Source organism: Drosophila tropicalis, unplaced genomic scaffold (assembly GCF_018151085.1).
Source record: "Drosophila tropicalis isolate 14030-0801.00 unplaced genomic scaffold, ASM1815108v1 contig_281, whole genome shotgun sequence".
Classification (NCBI taxonomy): Eukaryota; Metazoa; Arthropoda; class Insecta; order Diptera; family Drosophilidae; genus Drosophila; species Drosophila tropicalis.
This window is the reverse complement of record NW_027172734.1, coordinates 35,690-56,325: the sequence shown is the minus strand read 5'-3', so window position 1 is coordinate 56,325 and position 20,636 is coordinate 35,690. Positions and strand designations below refer to the sequence as shown.

At 41.1% G+C, this 20,636-nt stretch overlaps 1 protein-coding gene across 1 annotated transcript; it reads left to right on the top strand.

Annotated features, from left to right (window-relative positions):
* Positions 1-11,701: 11,701 nt before the first annotated feature.
* Positions 11,702-16,901, top strand: LOC137572222 (uncharacterized). Its single transcript, XM_068283972.1, has 3 exons — positions 11,702-13,316; positions 13,371-13,616; positions 16,243-16,901. Exons 1-3 carry the CDS (start codon positions 11,702-11,704, stop codon positions 16,899-16,901), a joined length of 2,520 nt encoding a protein of 839 aa, XP_068140073.1.
* The last annotated feature ends 3,735 nt before the right edge of the window (positions 16,902-20,636 follow it).

The following is a 20,636-nucleotide window of genomic DNA, read 5'->3' as shown; positions in this document are numbered from 1 at the left end:
AATTACCCATTTCATACGCATCTAAGGCATTTACAAAAGGCGAAAGTAATAAGTCAACAATCGAGCAAGAACTAACAGCAATACATTGGGCAATTCAATATTTCAAACCATACATATACGGAAAAAATTCATAATTAGAACTGACCATCAGCCATTAACATACCTATTTTTTTAAAAAACCCATCGTCAAAGCTTACTAGAATAAGCTAGCCTTATTCCTGAAGCCTGAACCTAGGTTCAGAAGAGTTCGATTTCACTCTCTCCAGAATTGAACTTGAAAATATAAAAAACATAGAAACTAATAAAATACTTAAAGTAGCAACTACGATAGTAATTACAGAATGCTGCAATATCAAGATTTTAATAAAAAATTCTGTATCACAACTGATGCAAGCAAAATCGCATGTGGAGCCGTCCTCAGCCAAGAATTTGATGGACTCCAATTACCCATTTCATACGCATCTAAGGCATTTACAAAAGGCGAAAGTAATAAGTCAACAATCGAGCAAGAACTAACAGCAATACATTGGGCAATTCAATATTTCAAACCATACATATACGGAAAAAAATTCCTAATTAGAACTGACCATCAGCCATTAACATATGTACCTATTTTCTCTAAAAAACCCATCGTCAAAGCTTACTAGAATAAGGCTAGGTTTAGAAGAGTTCGATTTCACTCTCTCCAGAATTGAATTTGAAAATATAAAAAACATGGAAACTAATAAAATACTTAAAGTAGCAACAAGATCAGAAACAAAAATTAAATTCAAAAAATGCAAATGTTTTGTTACCAAAAATAAAGAAAAATTACTGTCCTTCAACATAGGCGATTTGATCATTAGTGGAAGAATAGATCTAGATCGATTCCTTCCAAGGCTTGAAAAAGAAGCCGGTGCTCAAAGAATCTATAAACTGAAGATAGACATGTCAGAAAAACTATTTACGTCACTTACACCTAATGAACTAAAACAAAAAGGAAAAGACACATTAAAACATTTAGAAATAGCAGTTCTACCTCAAGTAAAAGTAATAACAAATAAAGAAGAAATAAATATATTTCCATTAAAAAAGACGATTGGGATGAATATCTAGCATACTTCACATATTGCTGTAGAACCCATTTACAACATTGATGACTTCAATAAAGAAATAAAATTTAAACTACAAATAGTACAAAATAGAGCGAAACTGCTTATCGAAAAATTTAAAGCATTACAAAAAGAAACATATGATAAAAACAAAAAAAAGTATCGCAAACTGAAGGACAAGAAATACTTTTAAAAAATGATACAGTACATAAATTAAAAAATAAATACACAGGCAAATATAAAATACAGAGCATAGGTCCTAACAATAATATAGTAATAACTGATGATAAAAACAAAAAGCAAACAGAACATTTAGATAGAATAAAAATAATATAAAAGGATACAAGAAAAATATAAATTTTTCTTTTTTGAAAAAAAGGAGGTGTAGTATACTTTTAGGGATAGGATTAGGCCACATACTTTTAGGGATAGATTATAGGTAATTAGAACTTAAGCATAATGTCTAGCTTTAAGTACCGTTAAGGACACTAGCCATAAGACCAATGTAAATGTTCCCCTATTAATACCGGGCTTGCGGCCCCAATAAATCACTTCAAGTCAAACCTTGCCTTCGCCTGTTTCAAAATATTCATTTAGAGTTTCACCTTGGCGCTGATTTAACTTTTTATGAACTGCAGCTGAAGATATTTTTACACTAAACTCAGCACGAAGAGCTGCTTTCAAAGAAATCCAGTTTTTTATATTTCTCTGACTCCTTATGAACGATATTGCCGCCCCACACAATAACTGTTTTCCATAGACAAACAACTGTAATTCATTCCACTGTACCGTGGCTGCACATTCTTCTAGTTCTTCAATCCATTGAGCAATGTTAGGAATATCTGAACCTGAAAATTGTGAAACACTGCCTTCGACATCTTTCAAAGTAAACCAAGATCTCTCGGGTCTAGCTACGTTTTCTTCTGCAATCTCTACTTCCCCGTTCGCTGTTACCACTGACTGATCATCTGATTCCTCATTTTCCTGCTGCAAACCATAATGGGTACTTACCAACGGGATTTGCAGAATAGGTTACTTAACCTATTCTGCAAATCCCGTTTCCTGCCAGTTGTAGGTAGCGCTAGTTCGGATAATTTCGATCGCAAAGCAACCACGCTTAGAGCCAGAATCTCTGCAAGCTCCATCTCAATTACAAGGACTTAAAATTACGTACAATTCTTCTTATACTAAGTTAGTACTGTTTTCTAGCTTTGAAATTTGTTATCAGTTTTCGCCAGATCTGATAAACATACGCTTTTCCTGTCTCTCGTTCGTCCCACGTAGCTCCGCTGTGTAGTCCTTTTCGATGTTTAATAGCCTTATAGCCAAATTCCTTCGGAAATTCTTCTCCTGCACTATCCAATATCAAAATTTATCGCCAACCTTAAAGTTGTTGCCACTGCCAATCGTTGATCACACCGCCACCACTAACGCAGTTCACTCCTAGAACTCAAGGCTAGTCTCTGTTGTTCTCCACCACCACTAACGCAGTTCACTCCTAGAACTCAACGCTAGTTTCTGGAGAATTCCAAATTCCGTTTTCTCCAACCCTGGCTAACCACTGTACACTTCTCCAGCAGCTAACTCAGTTTCTGTTGCTTACGCCGTTACCACCAGATGTCCACCGCCACCACTAACGCTGTTCATTCCTAGAACTCAACCCTAGTCTCTGTAAAATTCAAGCTTCGTTCCCTCCAGCCGTGGCTAACCGCTGTACACTTCTCCAGCAGTTAACAGAGGAATCGTCACAATCTCTCTAGCGCCGTACACTTCTCCAATGCTCTATAATGTGCACTTCGATCCGTTCCTGCCCTGCCTTTTGATTGCTGGTGTATCCCAATGGTACCTTCTTCGGCCAAACTTCTCACGAATGTTCTGTCATGTGATGCGAAAATTCCAGAACCACCTTCCTGATCAGCTTTCTCACTCCTTCTGCAGTTGCCTTATCTCAGCGTCACTTGCTGTCTGGCTCATCGGTCGAATTTTCAAGTTTATTATGTCGCTCGCCGATACCGCGCTTTTACTGCAGCTATGTCGCATAATATATGCATACGTATAAAATTTTCAATCTTGTGTGGACTCATATATATACACTCCTCATTTTTTTATTCAATAGACGTAGTCGTACAACGCTCAGTACGAACAAGTGGCCCATATGACACCAGGGCCGGGCCTGTTACGAATGACCCTAAGTAAAATTAATGTTACAACCTCTACACACTCCGACCTAAGGGCATAGGCGTATTACATATATAAACATAAATTAAACTAAAGAAATAGAAAATATTAAATGTAATGAGATAATAGGTTACATATAAAAAGAAAACAGGATAGGTTAAAATAAAGATAAAGATGATTACAACTAATTACGAGCGAGCAAGGACAAGATCGCTGTTTTTATACCCGGAAGCGATGTTTCGGAACCGATAACGTGCCAAAGTCTGTTGTAGTCACTACATAGTATACGAAAAGGTTCATGCAGAGAAAAGTTAGTTGTACAAGTGGGAAGTATAAGCGGTGTGAAATTGCGGGTCCTTCTAGATGGAACAGAAATGTTAATTTGGCTCAAAAGCTCGGAAGAGTTAATCTCACCATTCAAAAGTTTGTAAAGAAAAGTTACACCAAGCATTGTTCTACGATTAGTTAAAGAAGGAAGGTTAATTAACTGAAGTCGACTAGAATAAGATGGAAGTTGTACAGTTGGATCCCAGCGCAAATCACGAAAGGCAAAGAGTAAAAACTGTTTTTGTACAGATTCTAATTTGTTTTGATAAAACTTATATTGAAGAGACCAAACAATACATCCATATTCAAATATGGGGCAGACTAAAGAAGTAAAAAGTATTTTGGTAGTATATGGATCCTTGAGCTCGACCAGCGCTTTATAAAGCCAAAAACTCTTCTATCTCTACTAACAGTAGTCGATATATGCTGATTAAAACTAAGTTTGTGGTCGATTAAGATCCCTAAATCTTTTACAACCAAGGAAGTATTATTAATTTTTTCTAATGGGAAATTATTTAAAAAGTAACAAGTTAACATAACAAGTTAGTCTTACACCACCCCTGAAAATCATTCAAGTCAGCTTGCAAGGTATGGACATGAGAGAAAGTCTACAATGCGATTAGCGATTTTTACATCATCGGCATACATAAGAACTCTGGAATTTAAAAGAACGGTGGGGAGATCATTAATAAAAATGGTAAATAACAATGGGCCAAGGTGACTGCCCTGTGGGACTCCTGATTCAACACAAATGATCTTAGAAAGAGAGGACCTAAAAAGAACCCTCTGCCTCCTATTGCCATTTTTTTTTTTTAAATTAAAGATTGTTTAATACTTATGTTTTAAACAAATGAAGAACTTCATGATTCTGCTATAGTTTATAAAAAAAAAAGAATTTTCTCAAACTACATCAAATTATGGCAGTGAAATTGTATGTTACTTGAATAGGACACCTCAACAAAAATACATTTTAAATTCGTTTCAATGTTTTAACATATGCATAACTTCGTTAACATACAAAAATAGAAAATAAGAAAGTAAAAAAAAAAGATTTAATAATGTGTCGAGCCACCTTTCTGTTCCAAGACTTCAATCATCCTGTTTGGAAGAGATTCATACAAACTGGCCAAATAATTCAAAGAAATGGAATCCCAAGCCATTTCAATTGCTTTTATTAATTCTGAACCACTTGAATATTGTTTTCCTGAACTATAAATCTCCCATGTCAGCCATCCCCACACATTTTCGATTATATTTAAATCGGGTGAGTAGGGCGGCCAGCTTAGGAGGTCCACATTTTGGCTCTTTATGAACGATTTTACAAGCTACCAATACCTCGTTCGAAAAAAGAGGGGTCGAATGTTGATAGGACTAGCTCTGAAGCAATCCTAAGCTCCCGTAAATGTAAAGTCAACCTTTGTAGTAATTACAACAAAAACTGTTTTTTGACTTTTCATACCTAATTATTTGAAATCAATAAAAATCATTTAAAGTTGTTGAAAAAAAAATTTCATTGTTTTGTATACCACCATGGCCCAATGTTGCTCACAAGCAACTTTCCGTAGCCCCCAAACCGGTGGGCGTGGCGACTTAAAATTTTGTCCTAAATTCTTCTAAAATTGATATAAAAAGATTGAGAGTAAAAAAAAAATTTGCATTCCACAGGAAAAAAGTTGGGGTCGAAAGGGTTAATTCTGAAACACTTGAATATTGTTTTCCTGAACTATAAATCTCCCGTGTCAGCCATCCCCACACATTTTCGATTATATTTAAATCGGGTGAGTAGGGCGGCCAGCTTAGGAGTTCCACATTTTTGCTCTTTATAAACGATTTTACAAGCCGAGCTGTATGTATTGGCGCATTATCTTGCTGATACGTCCATGGGAGAGACCCAAAAAGGGTTTGGAAATGTGGAAAAGCCTCTACTAAAATTTCCTTGTAGCACAATGCATTCATTGTTGATGACAAAAATTTAAGTTTAAAGGTGCCATAGTACGAAATGGCCCCCCCACACCATCACACCTCCAGCTCTGCTATGAAGTCGGTCCAAATGATGAGGTTCTTTGCGTATATCATGGAAATAATAACTATACCCGTCTGGACCTTCTAAATTGAATTTTTTTCGTCAGAGGACACCACGTTGCGCCACTGTGTGGTCCAGGCCACATGCTCGCGACAAAAACTGCCATGTTGAGAGGAGGCTTCTTCCTAATTTTAAGTCTCTTTAAATGTTGAGCCTTCGAAATCACACGATGGACAGTGGATATACTAGCATTAACGTCACATTTTTCACGAATTTTAGCCACAGAGTCATGAGAATTGGACGCTTCCCTTAATATTAGTCGTCTCTCAGCATTGGTAATCACACTATGAGTGCGGCCTTTCATATTATTTCCATAGCCAGACACATTACTTAAAAATTTTGAAATGTCATGTCGACTTCTATGGATATTTTTGGCTATTTTTGCAATTGATAGTCCAGAGTCCTTGTACTTGCCTTTATTTGTCCTCTTTCCTTTCTTCTTCTTTTTTTCTATATTAAAGCCAATACTCGAAAATTGCAAAAAAACCTCCTTTAACAAAATTTGTATGATCACTCGCCAAAATAAACGATGAAACTAAATGAATGTTCTATTCAAGTGACAGAAAAAATTTACTCAATTTCCTACGAATTCCACACAAAGCAAAAAAAAAAAAAATATAACGGCTCTTTTCCAGAGGTTTCTGTTGCGTTCTGATAGACGTGAATAACTTCTAAAAGACAACTTGCAAAAAAACCGTTATTTTATCATTTCGCTTTTGAGTTCTTCGCAAAAATACAATGACCGTACAGGCTGTCCTATTCAAGTGATGAGGAGTGTATATAGATATATATATATATATCTATAAATATGCATACATGTGAAGAGGTGTTGTGCAGATCAGAATGGTTATGCCCGTCCCTGGTATTTCACAAAACCAATGTATTGTAACGTAACCACTCAGAACCGTCTATAATACTTTAGTTAACCAGAGGGCCGGGGCTAACTTCGACCGCGTCAAAGTTTGTATACCCTTGCAACTATTTTGGTAACTCTTTCCTTACCTATTAGCCATCAATGTGGAAGAACGTTTTATCTAAAAAGGCTTATGTTTGCGAAAGAATTGCCTACAATCATAGGAAATAACGAAGATATTGATCAAAGTCACTGTTTTCCACCGATCGTTCCTATGGGAGCTATATGATATAGTCACCCGATCTTTATCAAATTCGACACAGTCATTAACAGATATATTAAATTAAGAAATGTTTAATTTGAAAGCAATCACGTTAAAAGTAACGAAGTTATTTACAAAAGTCACTGTTTTCGACTGATCGTTCCTATGGGAGCTATATGATATAGTCATCCGATCTTGATCAAATTTGGCACAGTCGTTTATAAGCGTAATAAACTCTCTAATTTAAAGTTTTAAGGTAATAACATACAAAATAACGAAGTTATTGAGAAAAGTCACTGTTCGTGACTTCGGGGTTTGTATGGGAGCTATATGATATAGTGGTCCGATCCGGCTGAATCCGAGATATACAACGCCTGCAGTATATACAAGCCTGCGATGAGGAGTGTATATAGATATATATATATATATCTATAAATATGCATACATGTGAAGAGGTGTTGTGCAGATCAGAATGGTTATGCCCGTCCCTGGTATTTCACAAAACCAATGTATTGTAACGTAACCACTCAGAACCGTCTATAATACTTTAGTTAACCAGAGGGCCGGGGCTAACTTCGACCGCGTCAAAGTTTGTATACCCTTGCAACTATTTTGGTAACTCTTTCCTTACCTATTAGCCATCAATGTGGAAGAACGTTTTATCTAAAAAGGCTTATGTTTGCGAAAGAATTGCCTACAATCATAGGAAATAACGAAGATATTGATCAAAGTCACTGTTTTCCACCGATCGTTCCTATGGGAGCTATATGATATAGTCACCCGATCTTTATCAAATTCGACACAGTCATTAACAGATATATTAAATTAAGAAATGTTTAATTTGAAAGCAATCACGTTAAAAGTAACGAAGTTATTTACAAAAGTCACTGTTTTCGACTGATCGTTCCTATGGGAGCTATATGATATAGTCATCCGATCTTGATCAAATTTGGCACAGTCGTTTATAAGCGTAATAAACTCTCTAATTTAAAGTTTTAAGGTAATAACATACAAAATAACGAAGTTATTGAGAAAAGTCACTGTTCGTGACTTCGGGGTTTGTATGGGAGCTATATGATATAGTGGTCCGATCCGGCTGAATCCGAGATATACAACGCCTGCAGTATATACAAGCCTGCGTGCAAAATTTCAGCTCTGTAGCTCTTACGGTCTAGGAGGAGTTTGCGTTGATCCAGACGGACGGACGGACGGACGGACATGGCTAGTTGAACTCGTCTCGTCGTGCTATTCAAGAATATATATACTTTGTATGGTCGGAGATGCTTCGTTCTATGCGTTGCACACTTCTGACCAAAATTAATATACCCTTTTTGCAAGGGTATAATAAACATAATCAATATAATAAACTTTACATTTGGGGGCTCGTCCCGTTCTAAGTTGGATTGGGAGTTACAATTGTGTCGTCATACTCGTCCCGTTCTGAGTTTAATCGGGAGTTACAATTGCGTCGTCATACTCGTCCCGTTTTGAGTTGGATTGGGAGTTACAATTGTGTCGTCATACTCGTCCCGTTCTGAGTTGGATTAGGAGTTACAATTGTCTACCCAGGCTCGTCCCGTTCTGAGTTGGATTAGGAGTTCTGGAAAAATCGTTGCCTAGTGGAGAAGAGGTGTAAGGAGAACGGAAAGTGGACAAAGTTGAACCCGTAGCAAGCAGACAAACTACCCAATGACAGAACGCACGCCACCTTACAAGTCGAAGTCTCAGAAAACGCCGAGAAAAACGCGAAACAAAAGCATCAGAAGCCGAAAGAGGAAAGAAAGAAACAGATAGATACAGTGCCCGAAACAGTGATCGAAACAGCGAGCGAAGAAATCACAGAAGCAGAAACCGAAATAGCGCTTGACCTAATGAAGAAAATTGAAACAGTGGAAACGGAACAAGCGATGGCTAACGCCGGGGAAATGCAGAGTCAATTGCAACAGATGATGCAATTACTGACGCTTAAAATACAAGTCGACGAGCAGCGAAAAAGCCAAGTTCATATGGCATCGAATTGCCTTGAAAACATTGTTGGAGAATTTAAGGGAACTGGCCCAAGGAAATGGTTTGAAGTTTTCGAGTATAATGCAGATGCATTTGAGCTTAACGAAAAGCAAATGTACGCACAGGCGAGAGGCAAGATGAAAGGTGCTGCCAAACTGTTTTTGGAATCAGTAAGTGTTAACAATTATGCCAATTTGAAAAGCGATCCAAGGAGTATTTTTTAAAACCACAACAGATGTAGCAAAGACGCAGCTTCCAAAAAGGCAGTTTTGTTTTAAATGCGGATCAGCTGAACATAAAATAAAAGATTGCTTGGGCGAAACAAAATGTTTTAAGTGCAATGAGAATGGAAATTTTGCTACGAATTGCCCTCTTAATGTTGGAAACGATAAAAAGGATACTCGTGGAGATTTTAAAGTCCGCAATATAGTTAATCGTCGACGAAGTAAAAAATTTCCGTAAATGGGGTTTTGCTTGACTTGCTTGTAGACACAGGATCGGACGTGTCAATCCTCTCGGAAAGCACTGCGAAACAATTGCCAAACATCGAAGTGCATAGGAACGAATCTACGTTGACTGGTCTAGGCAAAAAGAAACAAAACCGATAGGCGCCTTTGTGGCCGATGTTGTTGTTGACGATCTGCATACAACTCAGAAATTTATCATTGTGCCTGATGAGGCAGTTGAGTGCAATGCCTTAATTGGTTTCGACTTCGTTGAAAAGTTCACCGTCACATCCGCCGATGGGGAATACACATTTTCGAAGGGTGACTCAGATAAGGAATGCATTGCAGGCTCATACAACGTCTTTGAGGTTGCCAGTGTATACGAAGCACCAACAATCTATCAAAAAGCAGTTCGTGAATTAATAGAAAGCATAGAAGAGCAGCCGAAACAAACCCAGATGGAATGTCCAGTTAAACTTCAAATTATTCCGGATGCAACAACAATGAAGTCGTCTCACCAGTCGCCCTCACGATTGTCTGCCTGCGAGGCAGAAGCAGTAAAAAATCAAGTAGACGAATGGCTGACCCAAGGGAGTTGGCTAGTCGGGTAGTTGTTGTTCAAAAGAAAGATGGTACACCAAGGATTTGCATTGATTATCGAAAACTCAACAGTATGACCAAGTCTGATCGTTTTCCAGTCCCATTGATAGAAGAAGTTCTGGAAAAGCTTCAAGCGGCCACATTCTTTTCAGTTCTGGATTTGGAAAATGGTTTTTTCCACGTGACGGTGGAGGAATCCAGTAAATACCTAACAGCATTTGTAACAAAAGAGGGTCTTTTCGAGTTCAATAAGACGCCGTTTGGATTTAAAAATTCACCTGCCGCATTTATAAGATTTGTCAATTATGTCTTTCAAAAATTTAATCAACGATAATATAATGCAGTTGTACATCGACGATATAATCGTGTATGCCCATTCCGCTGAAGACTGCTTAGAGAAGACACAGAAGGTTCTGCAGTTGGCTGCACAGTATAAGTTGAAAATCAAATGGAAAAAATGCAGTTTCTTACAGTCGCGAATTAACTTTCTTGGTCACATCAATCGTCGTCAAACGATTTGGAACGCCCAAAAACGTTAGAGCAGTTCAGTCTTTTCTCGGACTCACCGGATTTTTCCGAAAATTCATTAAAGATTACTCTCAAATCGCAAGAACATTAACAAATTTACTTCGAAAGGATGTAAAATTTCATATATGTAGGTACAGCTGAACTACAATCCTTGCAGAAGCTAAAGGAGTTGCTAACGAGCGAACCACTGTTGCATCTATACTCGAGAGATGCTCCCACCGAGTTGCACACAGACGCATCAAAGCATGGTTTTGGAGCGATGCTACTCCAAAGTTTTGAAGATAAACTTTACCCGGTGTACTTTTGGAGTAAAAAAACAACCGAATCCGAAGCTAAACGTCACAGCTACATATTAGAAGCCAAAGCTATGTATCTGGCTCTACGAAAGTTCCGGCACTACCTGATTGGGATTCACTTTAAATTAGTGACGGACTGTTCAGCGTTCAAGCAGACGACAAAGAAGGAAGACGTTCCAAGAGAGGTGACATCGTATGTGCTGATGATTTAATCGTGGTGCCAAAACAGATGGAGAATGAAATAATTCGAGAAGCACACGAAATTGGCCATTTTGCTACCCGCAAGACAATGCATGCGATTTGTCAGCAGTATTGGATCCCTCATTTAGAGCGTAAAGTGTCTAATTTTAATAAAATTATTTTATTGATAACTGTATCCGTTGTGTTACGTATGTGACCCATCTCTAAGAAGCTGTTATCGTCGGACTGTTAAAAGGTCTGTTAACAGCTGCACTTCTCAGTCGTTCTACTAATTGCTTCGGAACAACATCGGACTTCCCTGCTACAACTACGAGGGACTTCTACTACTACTACTACTACTACAGCTACAAGGGATTACTACTACAACTACGAGGGATTGCTACTACCGCGACTACTACTACAGCTACGAGGGACTTCTACTACTGGACTTCTACTTCTACTACTATAACTACAACTACTACATATCCAGATTTCTATATATACATAAGTTTGCACAAACACAAAATTGGCGACGAGGATGGGATAATTCGTCAAACTTATATATGTATATGTCGTGTACAGTTACAATCGACCAAGCGAAAGCGAACAAAGAGACGCCAAAAACCGCATGCGTGCTGGCGCCAAGTTTATTGGAATAAAGAAACGATACTTTTCCAACGCGCGCATTTGCAGACAGACGCGCTACGACTACTGCAATTTGGATTGATGCTCAAACACACACACATACGATCGAATTCAACTACTAATGTCTGATTTGGAATCACATGAGGAAAAGCCCACCAAAGTGAATATTGCTACAGAACGCAAAACAACAAATAAATCAGTGATAATGTCAGGAGTGGGTCAGTTAGAACCATTTGATTTAAATCACCCAAACAAATGGACAACTTACAAGCAGCGTTTTGAGCTGTATCTTCTGGCCAATGACGTTACGGAGGAAGCACGGAAGAAGGCTGCATTGCTTACCCTGGCTGGCGCTCCACTGTTCGAGCTTCTAACGTCATTGGCATCCCCTACTCAGGTGAGTGATTTGAGTTTATCGGAAATATATGAAATACTCAACCAACATTTGTCTCCATGTCAATCGGAAATTGCGGCCTACTACCAATTTCACAAGCGAGACCAACTAATTGATGAATCGGTTGCGAACTACATGGCTGCACTTAGGACTCTCGCTGTCGACTGCAAATTCGGAGCTGCGTTGGATCGCATGTTGCGCGATCGCTTCGTATGTGGAATGAAGGATGAGGGTCTTCAGAAAAGTCTTCTAGCAGAGGCAGATTTAACGATTCAACGCGCGATGGAACGCGCCACATCTAGTGAGGCCGCTGCTCACAGCGCTTGGGCCATGCGAAATACAGCTGAGAGCACTGAGTCGATTCACGAAGTGCAGACTAACGCGATCCGTCCAAGCCGACCCAATCAGCACCACCAGCCATGCGATGGTTGCGGGGGTGCTCACTTGCGGAAACTGTGCCCACATCGGAACACTGTGTGCCATGCCTGTCACCGAGCAGGCCATCTTCAACGAGTCTGCAGGGCTGTAAGAGACCCGGGTCGTAAAGCATTCAACACATCGAGTGGCCATGACTCCTACCGAGGACCACACAAGCAAAAGCCGAATGAAGAATACAGTGTCCACAGCATACTACCGTTGATTTGCCCAAAGGAAATCGTTACAATAATTATAAATAAACGAAAATGCCAATTCGAAGTGGATTCGGGGTCTGCGATCACAATGATAGACGAAGCTACGTTTCGTTACATCTGGCCAACGGATAGACCGAATATCCAAGATTGTGCTCTAGAGTTTACGGATTACCAGAAAAACCGAATTCCAGTTATTGGCATCGTGGATACATCTGTCCAGTACGATAATAAATACATTCCGAATCTTCCACTGGTTGTTACATCAAGCGGTGGATCGAATTTACTTGGACGCAACTGGTTTATGCCCTTAGGCATCAGCATAGAAGGAATACATGCCATTAACGCTAAACTTAGCATCGAGGCAACTCTGGCGAAGTATAAGGATCTGTTTTCGTCTGAATTAGGCCGTTTTCGGGGGCCACCTGTGTCATTACAAATTAATACTGATGCAACACCAGTCCGACTGCCAGCAAGACGCATTCCATTTGCAATTCAAGAATTATATGAAGAAGAATTAGACCGTCTGTGCTCCCAAGGAATCCTAGTACCCATTGAATACTCCGACTGGGCGACTCCTACAGTGCCAGTAATTAAAAAGGATGGTACTATTCGCATATGTGGCGACTACAAGTCTACAATTAATAAAGTGATTAAGCAACACGGCTATCAAATTCCTCCAATGAATTCATTATTAGCATCAGTTGAAGGAGGATCCATATTTGCGAAAATCGACTTGGCTCAGGCGTACCAACAACTAGTGGTAGATGAGCAGTCTGCATTGATGCAAACCATATGTACACACAAAGGTTATTTCAAAGTAACCAGACTACAATTTGGAATTTCTTCAGCCCCGGGCATATTTCAGAGCTGCATCGAACGTATATTGCAGAACGTTTCTGGTGTTTTACCCTACTTCGATGACATAATTGTTATGGGAAAATCAGAGGAAGAGCTAGCGGTGCGTCTTAATGAGGTGCTTTCAAGATTTGATAAGGCCGGACTACGCCTACGCAGAGACAAGTGTCAATTTGGAGTTCCGTCAGTAGAATTTTTGGGATTTAAAATCGATGCACTGGGTATAAGACCGTGTGCCAGTAAGGTCGAAGCTATCAAGTGCGCTCCGGCTCCAAAAGATAAGAAACAATTACAAGCATTCTTGGGACTCATCAATTTTTACCACGCATTCCTGCCACATAAGGCAACCGTTGCAGAACCGCTTCACCGTCTACTGGATAAAAATGCGCCATGGGTGTGGGCCCATAAACACCAAGATGCCTTCATGAATCTAAAAATCTTGTAACTTCACAAAATGTGCTAATGCATTTCGATGGCAAATTGCCAGTATTGTTAACGTGCGATGCATCTCCGTACGGAATCGGAGCGGTGCTGAGCCACAAACTTCAGGATGGATCAGAGAAGCCTATTGCCTTTTATTCTAGAACTCTCTCCAAGACAGAAAGAAACTACTCGCAAATCGACAGAGAAGCCGTTGGGCTTATATCAGGCGTTAAAAAATTTCACAATTATCTATATGGCCGTTCCTTTACTCTCGTCACAGATCATCGCCCATTGCTCGGAATATTTACAACGGCCAAGGCAACTCCAAATGTAATTTCCACACAGATGCTTCGAAGAGCAATATTCTTGAATGCCTATGACTTTACACTAATTCATAGACCGGGATCAAAAATGGGCAACGCCGACTTCTTAAGCCGATGCCCATTACCACAACAAGGCGAAGGCAACACTACAGAAGAAGTGTTAATGATTGAATGGGCTGGAACACCACTTGTCAGCGCTCAATCTCTAGCATTACAGACTAAGAAGGACGCGCATTTATCAAAGGTTCTGACCTGGGTGTTAAGGGGATGGCCCAATGGAAAAGTTGATCGTTCAGATCAGCTCTACTCGTATTTTTCTCGCCGACATGAGCTTTCAGCAAACAAAGGAATTCTTGTATGGGGCAACCGGTCTGTGATTCCCGAACCATCTAGACCGGCTTTACTTCAAGCGTTGCATGCTTCACACCCGGGGATTGTAAAAATGAAAGCCATGGCTCGAAGCTACTTTTGGTGGCCTAATATTGATGCTGAAATAGAGCTACTTGTGAAACGTTGCAATCCCTGTCAGCAAAACCGAAACGAACAGCCTCATACAACTACACATCATTGGGAATCTGCCAGACAACCTTGGTCACGCCTTCATATAGATTTCGCTGGCCCCTTTAATGGGAATACCTTTTTACTAGTCGTGGATTCATTTTCGAAATGGCTAGAAGTCTCTGTTGTGAAATCTACATCATCTGCTGCTGCTATTAAATTCTTGAGACAGCTTTTTGCAACGCACGGATTACCTGACGAAATAGTGTCAGATAATGGCACTGCATTCACGTCTGAAGAATTCAGGATCTTTATGAAAAACAACGTGATTCGACACATTCGGTCGGCTCCATTTCATCCTGCCACAAATGGGCAAGCCGAGCGCATGGTACAAAGTACCAAGAATTACCTGAAAAAGTTTGATAGAAATCTTAACATAGATCTCGCACTGGCGCGGTATCTTTTTAGCCAACATACTACCCCTCACTCCACGACAAATCGTACCCCTGCAGAACTACTATGTAATCGAGAGCTTAAGTCATATTTCGACAAAATTCAACCCAAGGAAATAACATACGGAAAGGTCTGCGACCTAACAAATGATAAGCAGTTTTCTATTGGTGCTCCGGTTTGGGTCCGTAACTACGCCCCCGGTCCAAATTGGATAGAAGGCGAAATTGTGGACCAGACAGGCCCCATTTCATACAACGTTCGTTTACATGATCGCCGCATTATTAAACGTCACTTCGACCAACTTCGCCATCGGGTTCCGCCTGTCGAAAGTACTCAAGACACGGAATCAATCGAACTACCTGCTGAGGATGCAGTCTCGATATCTGATGATATACCCGACTGTCCTGAATTGTCTGAACCGGCACCATTGTCCCCAGCTCCAGTGACTCCTCGCAGATCGAGTCGGAAAAGACAACCCCCGGAATTCTTTAACCCATCTGGGTGTTAAGGGGTGTTACGTATGTGACCCATCTCTAAGAAGCTGTTATCGTCGGACTGTTAAAAGGTCTGTTAACAGCTGCACTTCTCAGTCGTTCTACTAATTGCTTCGGAACAACATCGGACTTCCCTGCTACAACTACGAGGGACTTCTACTACTACTACTACTACTACAGCTATAAGGGATTACTACTACAACTACGAGGGATTGCTACTACCGCGACTACTACTACAGCTACGAGGGACTTCTACTACTGGACTTCTACTTCTACTACTATAACTACAACTACTACATATCCAGATTTCTACTGTACAAATATCTATTAATAAACTATATATACATAAGTTTGCACAAACACAAAACGTTGTATAATTCACAGCAAAAAACTTGGCAAGCAAGAAGGTCAGATCCATTTAATTGATAAAGGTGACACCCCGTTGCATACTTTACATATCGACCATTTGGGGCCGATTGATGCCACGTCTAAGTCGTACAAATATATCCTTGCCATGGTAGACGGATTTGCGAAATATGTGTGACTCTTTACCACGAAGTCAACAGGCCACGATGAAGTCATAAAAAAGCTGACAGAATGGTCTCACATATTTGGTTTCCCGAAACGTATTATAAGTGACCGAGGTTCTGCCTTTTTGTCGAACGCATTTGCAGAATTTGTCGCCGAGAATAGAGTCGAACACATCCTTACAACCACTGGAGTTGCTCGAGGCTACGGGCAAATAGAACGCGTGAATCGATCCATACTGGCCGTCATATCGAAGCTGTCTGCAGAAGAGTCGAGCAAATGGTACAAATATGTCCCACAGGTTCAAAAGGCTCTTAACTCACAGGTCCACGCATCTACAAAAGTTTCACCATTTGAGCTGATGTTTGGGACGAAAATGTGTGCACAAGCAGGAGATCGAGTATTATGTCTAATCAACGAAGAATTCATCAATAACTTTAATGCTGAGCGAGAGAGTTTGCGTGACGAAGCCAAGAAGAATATATTAGAAGCACAGATGACTTACAAACGCAACTTTGACAAAGGACGCAAGCAGTATCATGGGTACTTGTTGGGTGATCTCGTCGCAATCAAGCGAACCCAGTTTGTCGCAGGCCGGAAATTGGCCAGTTGTTCTCTTGGTCCTTATGAGGTAACTAAGATAAAGAGGAACGGCCGCTATGATGTACGCAAAGCAGCCCAAGTGGAAGGACCGAATCAGACCAGCACAAGTTCCGACAATATGAAACTGTGGAGGTATGTTGTTGACAATGACGATCCGAAATCATCTGGGACAGATGATGATAATCAGGATTGCCGAATGTGAATAGGTGTTGTGCAGATCAGAATGGTTATGCCCGTCCCTGGTAATTGAGAGAGCGTGTACAAGAACATTGAGAGAGCGAATTGGAGCGAGAGTCGTCAGCAGTCAGTTGCAGTTGAGAGTTGAAAGTCGTCAGTTGTCAGTTGAAAGTTGTCAGTCGAAAGTTGTCGCAAAACTCAATTAAATTTGTTCTCAGTTGTATTTCACAAAACCAATATTGTAACCTAACCACTCAGAATCGTCTATAATACTTTAGTTAATAAACATAATCAATATAATAAACTTTATATACATATATATATAATTTAACATTTCCCTCATAACACTCATCAAGGTGCCTGCTCGGGCGCCATCTGTAAGGAAGCTCTGGCTGGGTTACAGTTCTCAGTCCCAGAGTCCCGTCTACAGAACATTTATTTGATTGGAGACCTTGATGAGTATTATGATATGAGACTGAGACCACATGAAGGGGAGGAAAGGAAAGGGGGGGGAAGGGGTAGGAAGAGAGTCCATGAGGAGTAGCAACGACTGATCTTGTCTGCCAAGCGAAGACCGCTTGGCCAAGATCCGTTGCCTCTTGGACTGGGAAAGGAAGGCTTGAAAGGAAATGTTAGTGGGGTTACTAGAAAGGGATGGTAAAGAGGAACTGCAACGACTCATCTCGACTGCCAAGCAAAACCCGCTTGGCCAAGATCCGTTGCCTCTTCACCTTGAGTGACTAAGCCTGGAGATCAGCGACTGACTTCGTCTGCAGGAGAATAACTCATCCTGCCGAAGTCCGCTGATCCTTCGGCTCCACTCAAATAGTTAAGTAGGCAAGGAAAAGGGAAGGGAAAGGGAAGACATAAATTTGGTAACAAAAAAGAAATAATGCTGGGTGTGTTAAACGATAATAGTATAGATTTTATTGATAATTAACTAATTCTAAACATCTTTTGTAATTTGGGAAGGGACCGCACTCAAGCAAAGGGGATCTTAGAACATGGGCTCACCTGCTAATCCTGGATTTTACTTGATCTTTTTCTTTTAGGGCACTGTTTCTTTTACTCCTGCTGTTGGTTTCACTTGTTCAACTTTGCACTCTCGTAGTCACTTCTTCTAATTCTAACTCTCTGTTCACCCACCATTGCTCTGCTTACTTATGTCCTAACGGTGAAAACATACGATGCGTGTTGTGCTTTGGAACGCGTCTCAATCGCCGTCTCTCTCTTTCACTTTCGATTTTCTCATGGTCTCTTTAGCGTCGGCATGCAGCGCAGCGTCTGCTGTCGGGAGGTTGTTCTTTCCGCGACGCGTCGACGCTGCAGCCACATCAAGACGGTAGCTATAAAGAGAGGGAGGCGTAGATCGTAAGTACTGACTATCAGAAAAAAAAGAACTACAGTTAGTTTTGATGTTGGGATATTTAATGTGCCCTCCATGGGCGTATCAAAAATAAAAGTAAAAATGAAAAGGGGCCCTACATGGGCGTAGTTTAGATTACAGCGATAATGTGACTTGTCATACGGTGTCCTTTTTTTAAACGGACGAAATGGACCTTGACTCGCCCGTGTACTTTAACCTCGATGCTGAACAGTGTCTTCGAGCCATTCCGGTGGTGGAATTGGAAACCGCGGGTGTGGCAAAGGGCCTCGCGACGTTGGTCTAGGGCTGGCGTGAGTTGGCGGAGTAGCAGTGTCGTTTGCTGGGGCGAGCGATGGTCGAGGGCCCGGAGGGTCTGGGGTATCGTCGGCGTTGTCAAATGGAGTTTTTACGGACCCTGACGGTTGTCAGGCGAACACCCGTGTTCGCTGGGGGCTTATCGGCTCATACACGGGCCGCAGAGGGGTGTCCGGCATGGCTGCTTCCACGACTTCTGGAGATTGACGTCTCTCCAGACACTCACAAACGGACTGGGTCTGCGCGGGTTTTAGGGGACTCGTGTAAGGGCCGCAGAGGGGTGTCCGATACACGGGGAGACGGCGAGTTGGACTTGAATCCACAGTCATCAGCGGCGGGAGCTCTGTAGTCTTCCATCGGGACGGCGAGCACTTCACCAGGGTCCGGCCCTGGGTACGGCAGCACGAACATTTCCTCTCGGAAAACGCGCTCTGCTGGCCAGACAAGGGGCTTCGTTTGGGGAAGTGGGGGCGTAACCATTGTTCGAGTGCCATATCCGGTGGGCACACGGGCACTGGAACTGACCCAAAGAACGTGGCTGCGGCCGAGACGATGGTCTCTTCCGGGCAGGTTTGCCCCACCGGTCTAGTGGATACCGTTGGATCCTCCATACGGCTATCATTTACTCGACGATCCGGGCTATGTCGGCCTCGCGATCGCCGTCGTCGTCTCCTTGCTGTGACATACTGTGAAATATATGGTGTGTTAAAACTACCCTTAATTCTGAGTGTACTAACGGGGCCCTATGAGTGCGGTTTACAAAAGTGCTATGATTAAAGCTAAGATACAATGTTTTAGATAATTCTTGCCTAGTGCGAAGAGCCCCTCTTTAGAAGGGAGGGGGACGTTGGCCAGGCGCACCCACCAAGAAGTGGTCCCCCTTGTGTCCTCGTGCGGGCCGTGGGTACGAGGTTTCCCGAGGACGATGTCTTCAGAAAGAACGATTTCTGGGGGTTCATTGTCGTTACTATTGAAGGCCTTCAAGTCAGCCAGGCCGGCGGTACGTCGCTCACGCCCCTGGGCTTCTTGTAGTGAAGCGACATTGCTGGAAAGAAACTTGATTACAATTCGTATCGTGAGCGCACACATACACGAGAGTCAGCGACGCTCATACACACTCACACGATCGGATGCGGCATTACACATGTGAGAGCCAATGCACCGTTTTTTTTTTCGCACACACACGCACTTTGAAAAATCTTTTCTTTTTTTTTTTTTTTTTACGCCCAATAAAAAAAAATACACTAACACGAAACTCAACGCGCGATTGTACTTGCAAATCAGTGTGAATGAAGGAATGACAAAAAAAAAACGGTTGAATCAAAGCTGTGTGTAAGAGTGAGAGAGATATGGCAAGAGAATGCTCGTAGCTTACACACACGCCCCGAATCAAACGCTCTACTCTCATTCTTACTGGCCGCTCGCGTGTCCCTGTCTCTTTCTCGCATGTAACTGTCGCTTGCAAAGAAAACTAACGTATATGCGACCTTTAAGTACCCTAACCACAAATATACATATATATAGTTATAAATCCAATTCTTTCATTGATTAAAAAAATTTGGATTGGTGAGACTCAAAAACGATCTTTATTGAAACAAAGCGTCTTAAGAACTAACTTATGATTATTCATACAGATATGATTAAAGTTCGGTTAAAAAGCTTTTGATATTAGTATTGGGAGCTTTTTATCTGGTGACAAGGGATCTGGATTTTGATTGGCTTATTGATTTTTTCTAACTAAGCGTTCTCACGCTTGGAAGATATTTTGGGGACATTTGTTTAGTCTCGGTTGCAGTAAACATCCGCTGTTTTCTAGACTAAAGGGGGATCAAGTTATGTGGGTGATTGGAGTGGGAAATTGAGTGGTGTGAGTGGATGGAGATGCGGATATATTACTCCCCTAACACATAGAAAATAGCCTGTGCTCAGGCGGGAAATACAGGGTATAGAGTTGGATGTGCTTGCTGTGTTGCAATTGAAATTTCTTGGGATTGTCAAAAGCTGAGTCACTTGATTGTACAAAAGTTTCATTCTTAATTTGTGTAATAATTATTTTTTTTGATATTGACTTAAATTTAT